General features: G+C 36.2%; 1 protein-coding gene across 6 annotated transcripts in view; it reads left to right on the top strand.

The window, feature by feature from the left end:
• Positions 1–22,296, top strand: part of MYO9A (myosin IXA) — a 276,224-nt gene that overhangs the window by 237,350 nt on the left and 16,578 nt on the right. For 4 of the 6 annotated variants that reach the window (XM_032417536.1, XM_032417537.1, XM_032417534.1 and 1 more), the window contains one exon: positions 804–857. The exons of the other annotated variants lie outside the window; for them this stretch is intronic. In XM_032417536.1, the coding sequence (XP_032273427.1) occupies positions 804–857 (54 nt within the window). The remainder of the gene's footprint in view (positions 1–803; positions 858–22,296) is intronic. 6 annotated transcript variants of the gene reach the window in all.

The following is a 22,296-nucleotide window of genomic DNA, read 5'->3' as shown; positions in this document are numbered from 1 at the left end:
TTAGGTTTTGGGAAAAGCCTTGCAAAAATGATCATTTATTTTCTCCATTTGCCCATTTTTCTGTTTAATATCTTCCTTTGTAACTAGTAACAATCAGTTCTTACTGACCAACAATCAGTAGGGTCTGGATAACTGGAAAACTGCTGCATTAAAGTTTAATCATTTGCTACCCCTCCCCTCAACTGTAAAACAAAACTTTAGTAATGAGACCCAGTCAGATTCCCAGTAAAGCTCTAAAGAGAAGCAGGCTTCCCTGTCATCATGTGCGTGCTTTTCCAGGGACACAGCAATACTTCATCCATATCTTCATGATTTATACTTAGATTAAAATAACTCTCTTTCTTTGTTTAATACTTAAACTGCCTGGCACAGAATAAATCCTAACAAATATGTCAGTTGATTAAATTAGTGAAGGGTCTTCTCTAAGAACAAGCATAAACATAGACTTTTTCAGGCAGTAAAGGTATTAATTGTAGGACACTATTTGAAAATCTTTTCCCTAGAAAATGAAAACAGAAACCCCATTTAAAAGTGAAACCCTTTCTGGTAGTCTGAATTTTCAGGAGCTCAGTTCTTAGAGGCCCAATTTAGAAGAAGAAAGAGAAGAGACCTTTTACTCTAAAGCTACTTTTCAAAGTAGCTAGACACACTGTGCTTTTTTTTTTTTTAATTTTTTTTGTAAACTGATGCTGCAGAAGATGGATATATTCAGTCCACTGAAAGATTAAACCTTCTCTTTTAATGGGGCAATGACATGTACATTCTAACCTTCTGCTTTCCTTTTCATGTCCTTCCTAATCCAGAAACCTGTACTAATTGCAGTTAGATTTATGAGCATTACCCGCAATTCAGTCTCGGTATGTATTAATATTGCAATGTGTCACAACCACTTTACATTATTGTCTCTCATCCATCTAGGAGTTGTTCTGCTCTGTCTATCATCCATGCCTGTCCACCCTCCATGTACAGCCCCAGTTCAGGTCCCACTTCCTGACCAGCCTTCACTTGTTTTTTCTCTTACTCTCTTTCTGTAGAACCTTCACTTGTCTTCCTCTGTATCATGCAATTGAACAGTGTCCATTTACAATATACTAGTTTTTGCTCTTTGTCAGATAAGCCACTTAGTGGATTTCTTCTTTGGTTGGATCATTAAAAGGTGAACATTGAAAGCATTGAGGTATCAAATTAATTTCTGCTCAAGAACTTTGTTCTTATCAGTCTCCTTCACTTTATTACTTGAAATACCTGTTACTACTTTTAGCATCCTCCATCATTAGTAATGCTTATTTGTCCATTCATATCTGTGACTTTGATGGTGACTTCCCAAACATAGAAGTGTATAGCTCTTATCTGCTTACCATTTTTCAGAAAGAACAGCAAATTGTAGTGAGAAAATTGATGGACTGGTTCTAGACTTAAATATCATAGTAATAGAGCTCATACCAGGATTTCATTTATTATATAAAAAAAGGAATGGAGAGATGGAAAGCTGAGAACACCAGTATATATGGAAACTAATTTCAGAGGCTATCCATCTGTGGGTAACCAGTTCATTCAGGATCCCAATATAAACACAGATTAGTTTTGCTTTTTACCTAGTAACTGCCTGCCAACTCTACCATGTCTGACTCCCCTTTCTGATTGGATGTCAATCGCCTTCGCAGCATCTTGTCACTATTCTGCAATGTTTAAACACTCTAGTTTCCTGCCAGTATTTAAGAATTAGTTCTCTTTGTATTATAACTTGAGTCACAGAATTGATTCAGTACTCTTATCACTTTTTCCTAGGACAGAATAGACCTTAATCTGGGGCTGAAAACTTTAGGGGTGGGTGAGTAGGTTCTTTTTGTCACACACGTCTGCCCTCCCTTTTTCTTGTCATTTTTCTTCCTGGGTTGAAACTAGGAGGAGTGATAGTGGAGGCAGAATTCTACATGCTATCCCACTGTTGAGGTAGCAGTCAGTCCTCTTTCTTGGTTGTTCAACACTGCTGTAGTGTCAGTAGCCTAAATGTAGGTGAGTGGTAGCTTCCATTTACCCTGCTAAAAGTGAGGTCAGTCCTGTCCCATTTTATAGGCATTGGCAATCCCTTGGAAGATTTGGTTACATCTTTGGACTAAACCTTTTAATGGCATTCACACCATGGGACTCTAATATGTATGTCTTTTTTTGCCTCAAGACTTTACAATCAAATCTACCTACCGGGGCGCCTGGGTGGCTCAGTTGGTTAAGCGACTGCCTTCAGCTCAGGTCGTGATCCTGGAGTCCCGGGATCGAGTCCCGCATCGGGCTCCCTGCTCAGCGGGGAGTATGCTTCTCCCTCTGACCCTTTCCCCTTCATGCTCTCTCTCTCTCATTCTCTCTCTCAAATAAATAAAATCCTTAAAAAAAAAATCTACCTCCCAGTGCCAATTTTAGGGGAAAGGTTACATTTTTCATACTTCTTGGAACCAGGCCCCAGGAACCAGGCCATAGTCTTGCCTATCTCTCTACCTGACACTTCCCTACCATACTTTTCTCCCTATTTCTCTTTTCCCTTATGTATATAACAGAGGGGCAGATCAGTAAGTCATTTGCCTATACAGGTAACCAAATACGGGTCTGTCTTTTAGATAACCTCAAACTTTGATTCTTACCCTCTGGATTCAAGTATGACAACTTTTTTCTCCAGAGGAGAAGGGAATATCCTATTTTCATAAACTCTGTGTTCCCCTTAAAGTCCAATAACCTCCTCTTTCTTTTTAACCTTTTCAGATTCACCTTGAGGGGAAAGTGTTATGATCATTGTTACGATAGGAGCTGGTTCAGTAAACTAGTGCTTCTCACTAAACCCTGAGAGAATAGGTTGGTACCAACTACAGTTGGCTTCTTAAGCTAAAAGAAGGGGTACTTAATTATCCTCAGCTTTTGGCCTTAGCCACAATTTTAAAACAGGAGGAAGAACTCCACTTAACGTACTGTTGCTTTTGCATTTGCCTGTAGTAAAGGCTGTGGGCTCAGTCTTAAGAACAAGACTTTGTCTAGCACATATATAGTATTTAGTAAGCATCTGTGGAATTGAATCTAAGAATTAAATCTATGAGAGATAGCAGTGAGTTTTTAGCATATCCACTACAAATAGACTAATCAAAGTCAATAGTGTTCATGTATTCATAGATGAAAAACATTACTATTCCATAATTAAATACAGTAGTGACTTTTCTGAAATGTAGAGTGAAATGCATTTATGAAAAGTATGTTGTATTATTGCCAATGTGAAAAGTCATTTGAGTTGGGTGTTGAAAGATGAGTAGTAATCTAAAAAATGGAGGAAAGAAAGAGGGGAAAGAGAATTCCAGAGGGAAGGAAGCATGAAATAACAATCTGTGAATAATAACTACCTTGTGTAGCTAGAACTGGGACAGGTAGTATGAAAGTAGCAGAATAATTTGGAAAAGTAGATGGGAACCAGATGTGCAACATTAAGAATTTTGAATTTGCTGCTTTGAAAGAAAATTTAGGAACTATGGAAAGGTATTTTAAGTAGGGGAGTGTCACCATCAGTGTGTCTTTTGGAAGATAACTGGTAGCATTCTGAAGAACAGATTTGAGATAGGCAAGACTGGCAGTCGTATATCAGTTAGGAGGCTCTTGACTCATAAATCACTGAAATAGGTTGAATCCTGATCAATTCATTTTGAAATGATTTTGAAAATACCTGTTCTGCCACCATGCAGAAAGAAGGTCATTAGGTTTATGGAGCATAATCTTTGACTAGGATACCCCCAGACTAGGATTTCAGAATATGATATGCTCATAGTCTCATCCAGTTATGCCTTTCCTGTAACAAATGGTTTTTTATTTATATATGGTATAATTCTAGGCATAAATGTTGATTTAGCACTATTTAAGCTAATATAATATGAAGAATATCATTTGAAAGAAATTTTACTAATCTGTAAAACCTTCACAGATTACTCTCTTGAAAGATGTTATACACAAAGGTTTCCATAGCCAAACAAAGTTTAGGATATAGTGTGTAGCACTTCCAAAACTTTGACCATGGAATGCTTTTCTTCATAACATATCTAGTTGAACAAGCATTCTAAGAAAGGCATTTAAAAAAAAACAACATTCTAATTTTTTAAACAGTATCAGTTGCTACTTTATTTACTTAATTGGAATTTATAAATTGCTCTAAGTCTTTTCAAGATTTTACTGCTGTGCTTAAGTGCTTGTGAATTTTGCATGTTGTAAGCTTACTAAAGAACTTACCTGCATGCCTCTGTTAGAAATGAGCATACCTTCAATTCTGTATTAACGCGGATAGGTAGATCTGCAGGGTTAAGCTTTGCAGTTGACTACACCAAAAAGATGCTAGAAATGTCCCTCCAAAAGTTAAGTATTAATAATTGGAAAACCAAGAATCAGTTGAAAAGTGGCAGCTCATCATTAGTTTTTGATGTCACTAATGATGTACTATATGTTGGCTAACTGAACATAAAAAAAAAGCCTGTAAAAATAAATTAATAAATAAATAACAAATAAAGGACACCATCAAGAAAGTGAGAAGAAAATCCACAAAAGCAAAAAAAAAAAAAAAAAAAAAAAGGAACCCTAAAAAAAAAAAAAAAAAAAAAAAAAAAAGCGGCAGCTCTAAATAGCTCCAAAGGAAAGAGATATTACAAGTGTGGATTTACTTGACTCTAGCAAAGGGTTTTGTCATTTCCTTACATTACTGTATGGTATCTAAGTCTATCATTGACATTCAGGTGACTTAACAAGAATCAGATTCAGAGAGTGAAGATTTTCTCAAATTATAGAAGCATTCTTATTGTTTCTGGTACTGACCAGCAGGTATTTTTGTAGTGTTACTTTTTTTTTTTTTTTTAAGATATAATTGACATCTAACGTTGTATTAGCTTTAGACATACAACATAATGATTTGCTATATGTATATATTGCAAAATGGTTACCACAATAAGTTTAGGTAACATCACCACACAGAGTTACAATTTTTTTTGTTGTGGTGAGAACTTGGAGTGTTATCTTTGATAACACCACAACCAGAAGAACCCTACTCTTTCTATTTCTCCCTAAGCCCTTTCCAGAGATCATTATAGTATGCAAGAGGTGTTACTTACATCTGTATGCAGTAAATGTGCAAGGCCAATGGCAAGGAGGATTAGGCACAGGACCTTTTTGGAAGAGTAGGCAAAAGGGGAACAGTATTTGTGAAAGAAGCACCTCTTTCAAAGCCTTGGAATATTCTTACTCTCTCAGATGGGAACAAATAAAAAGAAAAATTATGTAGGGAATTCTTATAGATAGAATTGCATAGGAATGGCAGAAGTACAGTAATATCTGGGAAAGGAACTTAACCCTTTTCAGGAAGCCTAACAATTAGGTTTGAAGAAAAAAAGGCAGAAGGTAGGAAGTGAGAAAATATTAAGGATTACTGTGGTTTGGGGATGATGGGATTATATGTCAGAGATGAGAAGGTGAAGAGTTTATGAACAGTAGAGTGATCCTGGGAGGTTGTGTGTTTAGAGAATAAAAAGTACAGAATATTAGACGAAAATGATTGCTGTTGGCTTCCTATGTAATTTTTGCTGCTAGAAGATGTCATGATTTTGACATTGCAGACCCTTTTTTTTTTTTTTAAGATTTTATTTATTTATCAGAGAGAGAGAGCATGAGCAGGGGGAGCAGCAGGCAGAGGGAGAAGCAGGCTCCCTGCTGAGCAAGGAGCCCGATGTGGGACTCGTTCCTAGGACCCTGGAATCATGACCTGGGCTGAAGGCAGATGCTTAACCGACAGAGCCACCCAGGCGTCCCATTGCAGACCCTTTTTAAATGGGCTTGGAGATACAACATAACCCCTGCCAGGAATCCACAGTCTGCTACACTTTGGGAACCACTACTCTGCAGTACTATAATACTACTGGCTCACTGCATTGTACAGAAATGTATGATGTGGATAATTCCTTTTCATGTGCAAGACATAAATACACACAAACACATACTGGTTGTGTTTAAAGTACTTACTAATTCTCATTATCTGATGAACCATAATTACAAGCATTAGAATTTTTTAAATCAAGCCTGGTAACGTAATTATAACACCATTCAAAACAACCCATATTCTAGAAAGCCTTGGATATAGGACCTGTCCTTACCAGGAAAGGAGGCTCCTCAGGAAGAGGTCTGATAATCCAATTCCTTGATTCCTATTTTTGTGACTTAACAAGAGACACGATAGTGATCTTCCATCTTGGCCCAAAGTACTATTTTGGGGTAAAATTTCTTCGTGAGGAATCTGAAATTTTTGCTTTAGCTAGTTATATACAGTCCTGTCTAGATGATGCATATTTTCTTCTCCTTATGTATTCAGCCCGTGGGCAACCTAGTTGCATATACTTTCCTTGGATCTTCATAAAGTATCATGACTCCCTGGTGAGGGTAGTACATGTTTTTCCCTATATAACCATCAGGTTTTTTAAGGGCGATGCAATCCAGTCCTTATATAACCACCACAAGTATCTCTATCTTCATTTGTCTTTAACTCTTTGGGCTTACTTTGACTCATAGTGTTGAATTTATTTGTGTCCCATTGATTGTGCCTTGCCAGTCTTTATCACATCCTTCCTCCATCGTGATCCTTAAAGCATTTTCAGAAGAAATCGAAACTCTCTCATAGGCCTTATTCATTTTAACACTTTGGTATGCCTTCTACTCATATTGTTATCTCTCCAAGCCTTAGGAGAAAATGGAAATGTTGGGCCCAACTGAAGATTACCTCAAAGAGGGTATCTTCATTTAGATCCTCCACAATAAAGCATTTGGTTCCCAATGTTTTTGTTATGGTAAGAAGCCTTTTTACAGACTGGTCTCACAGAACAGGGAAGTCTAATACAGAGTCACAGAATTCTGACCCAAATCAAATAATTAAGGATCTTTGTTTTAGAATATCATTCTTAGAAAAAGTAGATAGTAGAATCATATAGACTTTCTCAGATAAAATATGGCAAATTTATACGATTAGATGACTGGATTTGTGGGTATTAGAATGTTCTAAAAGGAAGGGAGGGAGGGATCAGATAGTACTTGTATTGCATGGTGAGAGTACTCAGGAAGAAGTACTAAATTCTGCCTCGGCGTACTGGGAAGGCCTGTAGAAAAGGTGACACATGAGCTAGATCTTAAGGGAGGAGTCTGAACTAACCAGATGAAACTCATGTTGGTACGAAACATACATGGTTTAATTCTGGAAAAAGCTATATAACTAAGAATGCTAGAAACTTGGATATGTATTTACACAGAAGGGAGGCCTTAAGTTAAAACCAAAATAGGCTTTATTCTATAGCATACTGAGACATTAGCACTGTGGGGCCATGAGGTTACGCACAAGGTCTTTTTTTTTTTTTAAGATTTTATTTATTTATTTGCCAGAGAGGGAGAGTACAAGCAGGGGGGGGAGTGGCAGGCAGAGGGAGAAGCAGGCTCCTTGCTAAGCAAGGAGCCCGATGTGGGACTCGATCCCAGGACCCTGAGATCATGACCTGAGCCAAAGGCAGATGCTTAACCATCTGAGCCACCCAGGCGCCCCGGACTCACAAGGTCTTATACTGTAGATAGTTTAGTACGTAACATAAGTTCTGGTGCTTTAAATCTTATTTTATATTTGTGGGAATGAGAGGTAATGTTAGTTTTATTTTTCAACCATTATATTAAAATTTCCTCCTGGATCTCCTTCAGGTTTCTCAATAATTATTACTAAAGAGTACCCTAAGATTTCAGGGCAGTCTGTTGGAATGGAATGGAAATTTCATTTTTAGCCACAGAATGTCCTCCTTTTTAGGGAATAATTGGTACTAGGAAAAGATTGTTTAAAGTGAATGTGCTTAAATAACATAAATAATGACTGGTCTAATGTGTATATGCAGTAGTTCGTGCTTACCTATGGTTTGCATTTTCTGGGGTTGTTACTCATGGTCAACCATGGTCCAGAAGCAGGTGATCCTCCTTCTGACATACACCAGAAGGTAGTAGTAGCCTAATGCTGCAGTGTCTACATCATTCACATAGGCATTTTATCATCTCCCATCATCACAAGAAGAAGGAGGAGTACAGTACAATAAGATATTTTGAGAGAGAGAAAGACCACATTCATATAACTTTATTACAGTATATTGTTATAATTGTTGTTGATCACTTATTGTGCCTAATTTATAAACTTTATTATTGTAATGTATGTATGGTAAAAATATAGTGTATACAGGGTTCAGTATTATCCATGGTTCAGGCCTCCACTGGTGGCATTGGAACGTATCCCCCACAGATAAGGGGGGACAACAATACGTGTAATTATATATCCACAAAGAGAAAATGTACACTTTTTTGGCTGCCCATGGAATATTCTCAAAATGAGGCCACAACACTTCAGTATCTGGGTAGTAGCCACACAAGTATTTGTTTTATTATCTTTGAAACTATACTTGTGAATTTTGTATTATCTTTAAGTATAAAATATTTCATAATAAAATTTAAATAAAATAATAAGTCTGTGGGAAAAAAATCAGGCCACAAGAAAAACCTTAAAGGCAAAGAGGAAATTATTGAGTGATTTAAAAATTACTGTAAAAACACTATCTTGAGTTTCTGGGATATGTAGCTAAAGCAGTGTTTGAAACTTAACAAGAAAAAATAAACTTCTAATCAAGAAGTTAGAATAACAAAATAAACCTGAGGAAAGGAGAAAGAAAGAGTTAATGAAGGTAACAGCACGAAATACATTAGAAACAACAAAAAATGGTGAAACTAATAAAGTTGATTCTCTGACAAATCATTAGCTAATCTAGCTAATCTAGCTAATCTTTTGCACACAAAAAATTTAAAGGCAGCAGAGTACAGGATGGGCTCTGGACTAGACTTTTGTGTATAAATCCCAGTGCCAATTTACTAGCTATTTTGTGATGGGCAAGTCATTTAATCTCCATGCCTCAGTTTTCTCATCTATAAATTGGGGTTAATAATACCAAACTCACAGAGTTAAATGAGTTAATATTCACAAAGTCATAGGAACAGCACTTGACACATTGATTTATATGTATGTGTGTGTGTATATATATATCAGTAAAATACTTGATATATAAATTTAGAACTGTCTCATCTATTACAAGTTAATTGCAAGTTAAAATAGTAGCAAGCATAATTCAGTAGCCCATAAACATAAACCTTGACCAAGTGGGATATAACCTAGGAATGAAAGGATGATTCTATATCAGGGTAACTATTAACATAATTCACCATGTTAATTGATCCTCATAGATATTTAAAAGGCATTCAATATAATTATATATGTATTATTTTTTTTAATTCTTATTAAAATAGGGGTATACCTGTAATTCCTTAGCATGGTACAGTTTATCTGTCTCAACCCCAAAGCCAGCATATTACTTAATAGAGAAACACTGGAAACATTCTGATTAAAATCAGAAAAAGGCAAGGATGTCCATTATCCCCACTGTTATTTGACGTTGATTAGAGGTACTAGCTACTGCAATTAGATGATGAAAAGGACTCAGGTACAAAACTTAAGAGTTATAATTATCACTATTTCTATTCTGATTGTATGTAAGACTCAAGAAAACTAAAAAACAATTTATAGATTTTAAGAGAATTCAATAGGGTGTCTGGGCACAATTAATAGTTAATAACTTTATTTTTTTTAAAGATTTTATTTATTTGAGAGAAAGAGAATGAGAGAGAGAGAACACATGAGAGGCGGGAGTGTCAGAGGGAGAAGCAGACTCCCCGCCGAGCAGGGAGCCCGATGTGGGACTCGATCCCGGGACTCCAGGATTATGACCTGAGCCGAAGGCAGTCACCCAACCAACTGAGCCACCCAGGCACCCCAGTAGTTAATAACTTTAATAAATGCAACCAGTTGGATGATATAATGGAAAAAAATGCCCATTTGTATTTGTGTGTGCCTGTGCATGTGCCTAATTTATAAATTAAACTTTATTATTGTATGTATGGAAAAAAATACAATATATACAGGGTTCATAAAACCAACATAAAATACCAAGAAATACTCTTAACAAAGAAATGTGGAAGAAGAAATATGAAAGATAAAAAGACCCCAAGAATTATAAAAGCAGGCTTTAACAATTGCATTTGGAAAAGAAGACTAAATTTTATGGGGGTGTCAGTTCTTCCTGTTCTATTTTAGTTCTATTATTGTTGTAATACCCAATAGCATGGAAAAGGGGTATCTTCTTAGACTTAAATTTCAGACTTATAAGGCTACCATGGGCTACATTTGGCATCGGAATCACTTAGAAGGATGTGGGACAGGAAGCACAGCATGCCAGCAGACAGCATAAGGTCTTTCTCTTCTGCCAGAGTCCTTGTTGCAGTCCATGCTGCCATACAGCCATCAAGGACTTAGTTATCTTTAGCCTCTTTAGCACCTCACAGCTCAGGTGCAAAAAAAGAGACCCAAATTTAGTGAGTGCAGATCCATTCTGCCTTACAAGTTTCATGCCTCCATGGGAATCAGTGTCTTTTATAAAATTCCATAGACATAGTTTCCAAGGTCCCTGTAAGGAATTTTTCTAATTACAACAGACTGCACACTCAGGAAAGTCCAAATATATGGCTTTTGACCAGATATTTATAACTTATTTATCACTGCTTCTTCTCTAGATGAATTTACCAATCAAGGTAATTTTTGTCAGAGGCAGTGTATTTAATAACATCGTTTTCGTGCTACCTTTACCAGGTTTCTAGGGATCCTGCAGCTAGAACATTGACCAAAGATCAAATTTTCATAAACAAGGAAGGAGGCTTATCTTTTTTTAAGTTTTCATTTTAATCATCCAGTGCTCATCATGTTAAGTGCACTCCTTAACCCCCATCACCTATTTCATCCATTCACCCCACCCACCTCCCCTCTGGTAACCATCTATAGTTAAGAGTCTGTTTCTTGGTTTGTGTGTGTGTGTCTCTTTTTTTCACCTTTGCTGGTTTGTTTTGTTTCTTAAATTCCACATATGAGTGAAATCAGTTGGTATTTGTCTTTCTCTGACTTATTTCACTTAGCATTAAATTCTCTAGCTCCATCCAAGTCTTTGCAAATGGCTAGATTTCATTCTTTTAAATGGCTATTCCATTGTATTTATATACCACGTCTTCCTTATCCATTCATCAGTCAGTGGATACTTGGACTGATTCCATATCTGGGCTATTGTAAATAATGCTGCTATAAACATAGGGACGCATGTTTCCCTTTGAATTAGTGTTTCCGTATTCTTTGGGTAAATACCCAGTAATGCGATTGCTGGATCATAGCGTAGTTCTATTTTTAAGTTCTTGAGGAAGCTCCATACTGTCTTCCACAGTGGCTGCACCAGTTTGCATTCCCACCAACACTGCACGAGCGTTTCTTTTGCTCCACATCCTTGCCAACACCTGTTGTTTCTTGTGTTTTTGAGTTTAGCTATACTGACAGGTTTGAGGTAATATCTCATTTGTAGTTTTGATTTGCATTTCCCCGATGATAAGTGATGATGAGCATCTTCTCATTTGTCTGTTGGCCTTCTGTTTGTCTTCTTTGAAGAAATGTCTGTTCATGTCTTCTTCCATTTTTTAATTGGATTCTTTGTTTTTGGGGTGTTGAATTGTACTAAATTCTTTTTTTTATTTGTATAAGTTCTGTATATATTTTGGATACTAACCCTTTATCAGATAATGTCATTTGCAAATATCTCCTCCCATTCCATAGGTTGCCTTTTAGTTTTATTGTTTCCTCTACTGTGCAGAAGTTTTTTATTTTGATGAAGTTTCAATAGTTTATTTTTGCTTTTGTTTCCCTTGCCTCAGGAGACATATCTAGGAAGAAGTTACTATGGCTGAAGTCAGAGAGGTTGCTGTCTGCTCTCCTCTAGGATTTTTATGGTTTCAGGGCTCACATTTAGGTTTTCAGTCCATTTTGAATTTATTTTTGTGTATGGTATAAGAAAGCGGTCCAGTTTCATTCTTTTGCATGTTGCAGTCCAGTTTTCCCAACACCATTTGTTGAAGAGACTTTTTCCCACCTGATATTGTTTCCTGCTTTGTTGAAGATTAATTGACCATATAGTTGTGGTTTTTTTCTGGATTTTTCTATTCTGTTCTATTGATTTATGTGTTTTTGTGACAGTACCATATGTTTTGATGACTATAGCTCTGTAATATAACTTGAAGTCCAGAATTGTGATCCCTCCTGCTTTTCTTTTCTTTTTCAGGGTTGCTTTGGCTATTCAGGGTCTTTTGTGCTTCCATACAAATTTTAGGATTGTTTGTTCTAGTTCTGTGAAAAATGCTATTGGTATTTTGGTAGGGATTGCATTAAATGTGTAGATTGCTTTGGGTAGTGTAGACATTTTAACAATATTTGTTCTTAAAATCCATGAGCATGGAATATCTTTCCATTTCTTTGTGTCATCTTCCATTTCTTTCATCAGTGTTTTATAGTTTTCATAGTACAAGATCTTTTACATCTTTGGTTAGGTTTATTCTTAGGTATCTTACTATTTTTGGTACAATTATAAATGGGATTGTTTTCTTAATTTCTCTTTCTGCTCCATTATTGGTTTATAGAAATACAACAGATTTCTGTACATTGATTTTGTATCTTCTGACTTCACTGAATTTATCAGTTCTAGCAGTTTTTTGGGGGAGTCTTTAGGGTTTTCTATATTTGGTATCATGTCATCTGCAAACAGTGAAAGTTACTTCTTCCTTACTGATTTGGATACCTTTTATATATTTTTGTTGTCTGATTGCTGTGGCTAGGTAGGACTTCCATTACTTTGTTGAATAAAAGTGGTGAGAGTGGACATCCTTCCCTTGTTCCTGATCTTAGGGGAAAGGCTCTCAGTTTTTCCCCATTGAGTATGATGTTAGCTGTGGGTTTTTCATATATGGCCTTTCTTATGTTGAGGTATATACCCGCCAAACCTACTTTGTTGAGGGTTTTTCTCATGAATGGATACGTTGTACTTTGTCAGATGCTTTTTCTGCATCTATGGATATGATCATTTGGTTCTTATCCTTTCTCTCATTGATGTGATTTCTCATGTTGATTGTATTGAACCACCTTGCAGGGGAATAAATCCCATGTGATCATGGTGAATGATTTTCTTGATGTATTGTTGGATTTGGTTTGCCTGTATTTTGTTGAGGATTTTTGCATCTGTGTTCATCAGAGAAACTGGCCTGTAGTTCTCTTTCTTAGTGGTGTCTTTATCTGGTTTTGATATCAGGGTAATGCTGGCCTCATAGAATGAATTTGGAAGTTTTCTTTCCTTTTCTATTTTTTGGAATGGTTTGAGAAGAATAGGTATGAACTATTATTTAAATGTTTGGTAGAATTCGCCTGTGAATTCTGTGAAGTCATCTGGTCCTGGGCTTTTGTTGGGAGTTTTTTTTATTACTGATTCGGTTTCTTTGCTGGTAATCGGTGTGTTCAAATTTTCTGTTTCTTCCTGTTTCAGTTTTGGTAGGTTACATGTTTCTAGGAAGTTACCCATTTCTTCTAGGTTGCCCGATTTGTTGGCATATAGTTTTTCATAATTACCTCTCATAATCCTTTGTATTTCTGTGGTGTTGGTTGTTATTTCTCCTCTCTCATTTGTGATTTATTTATTTGAGTCCTTTCTCTTTCTTTTTTCTTGATAAGTCTGGCTAGAGTTTTATCAGGTTTATTGATTTTTTTCAAAGAACCAGCTCCTGGTTTCATCCATCGTATTGTTTTTTTAGTTTCTATATAAATTATTTCTGCTCTAATCTTTATTATTTCCTTCCTTTTGCTTATTTTAGGTTTTGTTTGTTTTTCTTTCTCGGTTAGGTTGAGATTTTTCTTTTTCTTGCTTCTTGAGATAGGCCTGTATTGCTATAAACTTCCCTCTTAAAACCGCTTTTGGTGCATCCCAAAGGTTTTGAACTGTTTTGTTTTCACTTACATTTGTTGCCATGTACATTTTAATTCTTTTATTTTTTATTCTTATTAATTTTCTTTTATTTCCTGGTTGACCGATTCATTGTTTAGTAGTATGTTATTTAACCTACACATACTTGGTCTTTCCAGATTTTCTCTTAAGGCTGACTTCAGTTTTCTAGCATTGTGGTCAGAAAAGATGCATATGACTTCAGTCTTTTTGAATTTGTTGAGGTTGTCTTTTTTTTTTTTAAGTTTTTATTTAAATTCCAGTTAGTTAACAGGACAGTGTGATATTAGCTTCAGGTGTACAATATAGTAATTCAGCACTTCGATTTAACAGCTGGTACTCATCACAACAAGTACACTTGTTGAGGCTTGTTTTGTGGCTTATATGTGATCTGTTCTGGAGAATGTTCCATGTGCACTTGAGAAGAATATGTATTCTTCTGTTTTTGTATGGAATATTCTGAATATGTCTGTTAAATCCATTTGTTCCAGTGTGTCATTCAAAGCCATTATTTCCTTGTTGTTTTTCTATTTTAGGTGATCTGTCCATTGATGTAAGTAGGGTGTTAAAGTCCCCAACTATTATTGTATTAGTATCTATTAATTCCTTTATGTTTGCTATTCGCTGCTTTATGTATTTGGGTGCTCCTGTGTTGGGTGCATAAATATTTACAATTGTTTTATCTTCTTTTTGGATTGTCCCCTTTATTATTATATAGTGTCCTTCTTTGTCTCTTATACTGTCTTTGTTTTAAAGTCTATTTTGCTTGTTAGAAGTATTGCTACTTCTTTTGACATCCATTTGCACACTAGATGTTTCTCCATCCCCTCACTTTCAATCTGCAGGTATCTTTAGGTCTAAAATGAGTCTCTTGTAGGCAGCATAGAGATGAGCCTTGTTTTTTTAATGCATTCCCTCACCTTATGTCTTTTGATTGGAGCATTTAGTCCATTTACATTCAAAGTAATTATTGATAGATATGTGTATATTGCCATCTTATTAATTGTTTTGTGATTATTTCTGAAGGTTTTCTCTGATCCTTGTCTTTCTCTCTTTCATGATTTGCTGATTTTCTTTAGTGATATATTTGGAGTTATTTCTCTTTACTCTTTGCATGTTTATTAGTTGTTTTTGATTTGTCTTTACCATTAGGTTTGTATATAACCTCTTCTGCATATAAGTTGATGGTCATTAAGTTTGAACACATTCTTTACTCCTCCCCATGTTTTAGGTATATGGTGTCATATTTTACATCCTTTTATTTTGTGAGTTCCTTGACTGATTTTTTTAAAGAAATACTCTTTTTTCTTTGCTTTTGTGTTTCTTGCCTTCTCACTGTCTTTTTTGTCTTTCCTTTCCACTCAAAGCGTCCCCTTTAATATTTCTTGTGGGGCTGGTTTAGTGGTCATGAACTTCTTTAGTTTTTGTTTGTCTGGGAAACTCTTTATCTCTCCTTCTATTCTGAATGATAACCTTGCTGGATAGAGTATTCTTGGCTGCAGGTTTTTCCCATTCAGCACTTTGAATATATTATGCCACTCCTTTCTGGCTTGGAGTTTCTGCTGAAAAAGTCACTGATAGCCTTAGAGGGGTTTCCTTTGTATGTAACTGTCTTCTTTTGTCTTGATACTTTTAATATTTTTTCTTTATCATTATATTTTGCCATTTTAATTACAATATGTCTTTATGAGGAAGAGGTCCTTTAGTGCCCTGCAGTATAATGTCCCCTGTTCCCAAGGGCCTCGTACTTCTAGGAGTGTCTCCAGTGTGTGCTGCATGCGCTCTCTTATTGTGTCCTGTCTGCTTTATCCTTCAGGCCAGTTGTCTACAGAGGCTGTGTTTGCCTATTATGGGCAGTATTTGGTCCCTGACCTGAATATGGTATGTTTTAACTAGGTGTGCTCTGGTCTGCTTGTGAAATGAGATGTATAGCCACCACCACTGGAACCAAGGCGTTGCAAAACTCCCGGGTCAGGAGATGCAGTATTGGCAGGGGTTTGAGGGTTTGGATCAGTCTTCTGGGGGAGAAGGCCTGCTGTGCTGGGACTGAGGCACATGTGACTGGGAAGGGCAGTTCTTCTGGAGCATGGAATGCAGGGACAGGGGAGAGGGGACTTGGTGTAGGCAAGTTGGGTAGCAACTGTCGGTGCTGTGCTGGTTCCTGCAAGTTGCCCTGTGCTTATGCTGAGTGGTAGGGAGGCAAATGGCATCTGCCAGTTCCTTTGTTCCTAGAGGGGTCTCTCTGAGATCGCTGCCCCTCTAGGACATGCTCAGAAATGAACAACTAACCTCCCCACTGTGTGCGCTAGGCACTCTTCAGATTGCTGTCCCCACTGTATGTTCATGGGCTGTTTGCCCTGCCTTTTCTCCAAGTATACCCCCAGTGTCTTCAGAGCTCTCCCACAGGCAAGCATGCTGACCTTTAAAGCCAGGCTTTAAGCCTCACTTGGTTGCAAGAACTCTCAAAACTCCGGCCCTTTCTCTTTCCAGACCAGTTGCTATGGGAATCATTTTCCCTGTGCACTCTCCTGTGTGTTAGTCTATCTCTCAGCCTTCTTCACAAACTCAGATCCTCCCCAGTGCAGCAGCCACAGTCCGTTTCTCTCCCAAGCTGTGTTTCCTGCACTTCCTACCTCCTTCAGTGTGGCCTCTTCTCTTCCTGTGGAATTTGTTCTGCCAGTCTTCAGGTCAATTTTTGGGGTATTTAGGATGATTTGATAGTTGTCTAGTTGTATTTGTGGGACGAAGCAAGCCTAGGGTCCTTCTACTCTGCTGCCATCTTCCCTCCAAGGTCAAAGAAAGTTTTGTAACCCTTTACCTACAAATGTGATCTCAGTAAAAATAGCAAAATAATATTTGGAGGGACTCTTGACAAGTTGATACTAAAATTTATAAGAAGAAAATAAGAAAAATTTGGGAAATCCTTAAAAAAAAAAGATTATAAAACATTAAAGCGAGTGGCATTTTAAAGGTATTAATTCCACCACCAATTAATGGTGAAGGAAAAATGGATAGCCATGTAGGGAAAAAACAAGAATTCAAATACTGATCCAAGTGAATCAAAGACTGGAAAAACTAATTAATAAATTAATTAATTATTAGTAAATTAATTAATTCCACCACCAATTAATGGTGAAGGAAAAATGGATAGCCATGTAGGGAAAAAACAAGAATTCAAATACTGATCCAAGTGAATCAAAGACTGGAAAAACAGAATGAAAGTACAGCTCAGGCATTCTAGCTTTTCAGAGCTCTCACTGCCCTGCATCCTGCAGTCACTCAAGCATCCCACTCTTCACCTTCGCACTGCCAAAATATCCAAGAGGAAGCTTAGTTTAGCTGAAAGGGCAGTTATGGAAGAGCCCAAGAGGAAATCAGCAAGGTGGTCAACTAAAACCTTTTTCTACACAAGTTGAAACCAAGCTATGAAAAGTGGCAGTAAAGGATCAATCTTTAGGGGGAAAAAAGCAAACAAAAGGGAAAGGGGGAGCAAAAGGTAAACAGACTGAAGTGACTACTAACCAGGAAACTAAAAACATCTTCAGAAAACAGAAACTAAGGCTAAGTGTTATTAAACTGATATCACTTATCAAGTCAGTGATCCCTGTATTACACTTATTGTACAATCTGGAAGAATTTTTTTTATCACCGTTTTGTATATGTGACTTTTTTTAAAGCTCTAAAAAACATGTGTTTTGGTTTTTTTCTCTTATTCCGCCAGCTTTATTGAGCAATAATTGACATATAACATTGTGTAAATTTAAGATTACATGTGATATTTTGATGATATATTTGTATATCATGAAATGATTACCACAATACAGTTAGTTAGCACATCCATCACCCCACATAGTTACCTTTTTTTTTTTTTTTGGTGGTGGTGGTGAGAACATTTAGTATCTACTCTCTTAGCATCTTTCAAATATACAGTATAGTATTGTTAACTATAGTCAGCATGTTGTACATTATATCCCCGTAATTTATTCATCTTATAACTGGGAATTTTTACCCTTTAACCACTATCATCCATTTCCCCTATATCCCCACCCCAGCCCCTGCAACCATCAATGAATCTACTCTGTTTCTATGAGTTTGATTAAAAATACAATTTTTAAGAAGACAGGTGCCTGACTAGGACAGTGTATTTTCAAAACACGTATCTGAAGAAAGATTTGCATGCAAAATATTCAAATAACTAGGAAGATTCCACAATAAGAAAACAAGCTCTCCAAATTAAGATAAATAGGGCAATATGAGTAGATACTTTACCAAATAATATAAATAAATGGGAAATAAGCATGTGTAAATTGCTCAACTTGGGGAATTAGTGGAAAATGATACACATTGTGCATTAAGGAAAAGCAAATTAAAACACCAGTGAGATACTCTCTCCATCCATTAGAAGGCTAAATACCAAAACTGACAATACCAATTGCTGGTGAGGATGTGGGAGAAGAAGAAATCTCATTCATTGCTGATGGGAATACAAATGGTACAACCTCTTAAGAAGACATCTTGCCAGATTCTTTTGAAGCTAAGCATAGTGTCACCATATGGTATAGCAACTGTGTCCCCAGTGCATTTACCCAACTAGTGTGAAAAACATACATCCACATAAAAACCACTAAGAACATATATAGAGCAGATTTATGAAAAGAAGAAGGGAATCCCACTTCCTTCCATTTTGAAAGTGTGAAATCAAGTGCTAGTTTATTTTTTCTGTACAAACTAATAATCATGGTGAACATGGAGTAATGTATAGAATTGTTGAATCAATATGTTGTACACTTGAAACTAATATAAAATTGTATGTCAATTATACTTCAAAAATAAAAAATATATCGTGTAAGAGGGTTTCCCTTTCTCCACATCCTTGCCAACACCTGTTGTTTCCTGTGTTGTTAATTTTAGCCATTCTGAAAGGTGTGAGGTGATATCTCATTGTAGTTTTGATTTGCATTTCCTTAATGATGAGGGATGTTGGGCATCTTTTCATGTGTCTGTTAGCCATCTGTATGTCTTCTTTGGAAAAATGTCTCTTTATGTCTTCTGCCCAGTTTTTAACTGGATTATTTGTTTTTTCGGGTGTCGAGTAAATTTTAAGTTCTTCATACATTTTGGATATTAACCCTTTATCAGAAATGTCATTTGCAGATATCTTCTCCCATTCCATAGGTTGCCTTATAGTTTTGTTGATTGTTCATTATGCAAAAGCATTTTATTTTGATGAAGTCCAATAGTTCATTTTTGCTTTTGTTTCCCTTGCCTCAGGAGACGTATCTAGTAAGAAGTTGCTATGACTGATTTTAAAGAGGTTGCTGCCTGTGTTCTCTTCCTTAGGTCTTTAACCCATTTTGAATTAATTTTTGCATGTAAGAAAGTGGTCCAGTTTCATTTTCATTCTTTTGTATGTTGCTGTCCAGTTTTCCCAACATCATTTGTTGAGGAAACTCTTTTTAACATCGGATATTCTTTCCTGCTTTGTCGAATATTAGTAGACCATACAGTTGTGGGTCCATTTCTGGATTTTCTGTTCTGTTCCATTGATCTGTGTGTCTGTCTTTGTGCCAGTATCATATGCTGTCTTGATCACTACAGCTTTGTAATATAACTTGAGGTCTGGAATTGTAATGCCTCCAGCTTTGCTTTTCTTTTTCAAGATTGCTTTGGCTGTTTGGGGTCTTCTGTGGTTCTATACAAATTTTAGGATTATTTGTCTAGCTCTGTGAAAAATGCTGTTGGTATTTTGGTAGGGATTGCATTAAATGTGTAGATTGCTTTCGGTAATATAGACATTTTAACAATATTTGTCCTTGTAATCCATGCACATGAAATGTTTTTCCATTTCTTTTTGTCACCTTCGATTTCTTTCATCAGTGTTTTACACTGTTGGTGGGAATGCAAACAGGTGTAGCCACTCTGGAAAACAGTATGGAGATTCCTCAAAAAGTTAAGAATAGAGCTACCCAACAATCCAGCAATTGTAGTACTAAGTATTTACCCAAAGGATGCAAAGATATTGATTCAAAGGGACGCATACACCCTGATGTTTATAGCAGCATTATCTACGATAGCCAAATTATGGAAACAGCCCTAATGTTCATTGACTGAGGGATGGATAAAGAGCATGTGGTGTGTCATACACACACACAATGGAATATTACTCAGCCATAAAAAAGAATGCAGTCTTACCATTTGCAATACATGGATGGAGCTAGAGAGTATTATGCTAAGTGAAATTAGTCAGTCAGAGAAAGACAAATACCATATGATTTCACTCATATGTGGATTTTAAGAGACAAAACAAATGAGTATTGGGGGGGAAAAGAGAGGCAAACCCAAGAAACAGATTCTTACTATAGAGAACAAAAGTGATACTTATTGTAGAGGTGGGGGAGAGGGGGAACTGCGTAGGTGATGGGTATTAAGGAGGGCACTTGTTGTAATGAGCACCAGGTGTTATATGTAAGTGATGAATTACTGAATTCTATATCTGAAACTATATTACATTGTATGTTAATTGGGATATAAATAAAAAGTTGGGGAAAAAATAAAAAATTTTTTTTAAAAATTGAAAATAGTTAACCCTCCATAATGTCTTAAACTGCTCCCTGATCTATGAGAATTGTGTGTTATCTGTGACATCTTTGGTAGTGGTAGTCCAGCTTTTCCTAGTGACTTGGATTGGAAATCTGAGTATTATTTATGATATTGAAACCTGGATTAGTCAGACTTCAGATCTGCACTTAACCAACATTTGCGATAATTATAGTTGATACCTTGCTTTTAGGAATAATTTATCTCTGAAGTTTAAGCTGGAAAATCACTGAATTAAGTTCTCAGAAAAGGACTACAATTTGACTTTATATTTGGTATTTGCCTGAAGAATTGGGTATAAATTGTTCATAAAGTGTGTGATAAATCCAAACCAATAAAATCCCTATTATGATAGAAAAATATACTGTAATCTTGGAGTAGAGAAGGTTTTTGTATTATAGAAAACATTAAAAGAAAAGTTGGTAGGTTCATCAGCATAGATATAAAGTATTATTGTACGATAGAAATGATCGTAAGCAAGGCAAAAGGGAAATGACACATCCTAAGAAAATATCTACAATTCATATCACAAGGTCTAATTTTCCCTAAATTAATAAGGAGAAGCTCATATAAATAAATAGGGAAAGACCTCCTACCTAGTGAAAAATGAACGAAGGATTCACCAACCACTGCTCAACGTGTTAACTGCTGGCTCTTCAGAGAGTCCATGAGGTCAAATGTATTTTTATTATAATGCCAAGAAAATATTTGCCTTTTTCACCCTATTGACTTTTGCATAGATGGTAGAAAACCAATTACAGGTAAAACTACTAAAAGAGAATATGCAAGTGAACATTGCTCTGAAAAAAAAAATTACATTTAAAAAAAAAAAGTCATGCCGATTATGGGAAAGTTTGAAAGTACAGAAAAGTGTAGAGAATAAAGGATATTATTCTACTCAAACTAGTGTTAATAATTTGGTATGTTTGCAGATTAAAAAAAAACCCTACAGTATACAAATTTATGTCCAATTTTGAACACAATATTAGCAGTTTTCCATTTCCATGTTTCTAAAAGCTCTGTGTAATCAACTTTAAAAAGTACTTTCTTTGACTTTGTAAGAGAACTGAGCTGTAGGGGTTTCACCTTTTCCTTCATCTTTGTTTAATGCTGATTAGAACTTAGGCCTGAATAGCCTGTTTGATTTTCTTCGGCTCTCTTAAATAATTCCTAGCTAACCCATGGTGAACTACTTAGTTGGCTAGATGATGATATGAACGCTGAACAAAGGCAACTCTTCTCTTGAATACTAAGTGTGTATAGTAGGAATAAGTTCAGATTTTTCCAGCTCCCTGAGGGTTTTATATTACATTATGTTTTAGTCATTTATTTGGCTTCATTAAAATAGTCAAAATCAAGATGTCCTGAAATTTATAATGTGATTGTGACCAGTCATAATGGACACTGTGTTGATAATAACTCCAGATCCTGTTCTCTTCCTCAGTTCCACAGTGCCATCTTCTTCTGAGTCATCCTTTCTTAAATTTGCAGACTGATCTTCTATTTTGAGGGCCTTTTTCTTAATATATCCTTTACTTTTTGAACTCAGAACTGAAAGTAGAATCTTGTAATCCTCTTGATTTTCATCCTGCTCTGTATTCTAGAATGCATGAATTTGGAAGAGTTAGCCTGAATGCCCTTAGAGCTGCCCTCCACTTTCACCTCACAACGTGGGCTAGATTGGCAGTTTCTGTTTCTGAGACAGCATATCTTCCTTCTTTCT

Source organism: Phoca vitulina, unplaced genomic scaffold (assembly GCF_004348235.1).
Source record: "Phoca vitulina isolate PV1807 unplaced genomic scaffold, GSC_HSeal_1.0 scaffold20, whole genome shotgun sequence".
In the NCBI taxonomy this organism is placed as follows: domain Eukaryota; kingdom Metazoa; phylum Chordata; class Mammalia; order Carnivora; family Phocidae; genus Phoca; species Phoca vitulina.
The sequence above is the reverse complement of the archived record's forward strand: the minus strand, read 5'-3'. Positions and strand labels throughout refer to the sequence as shown.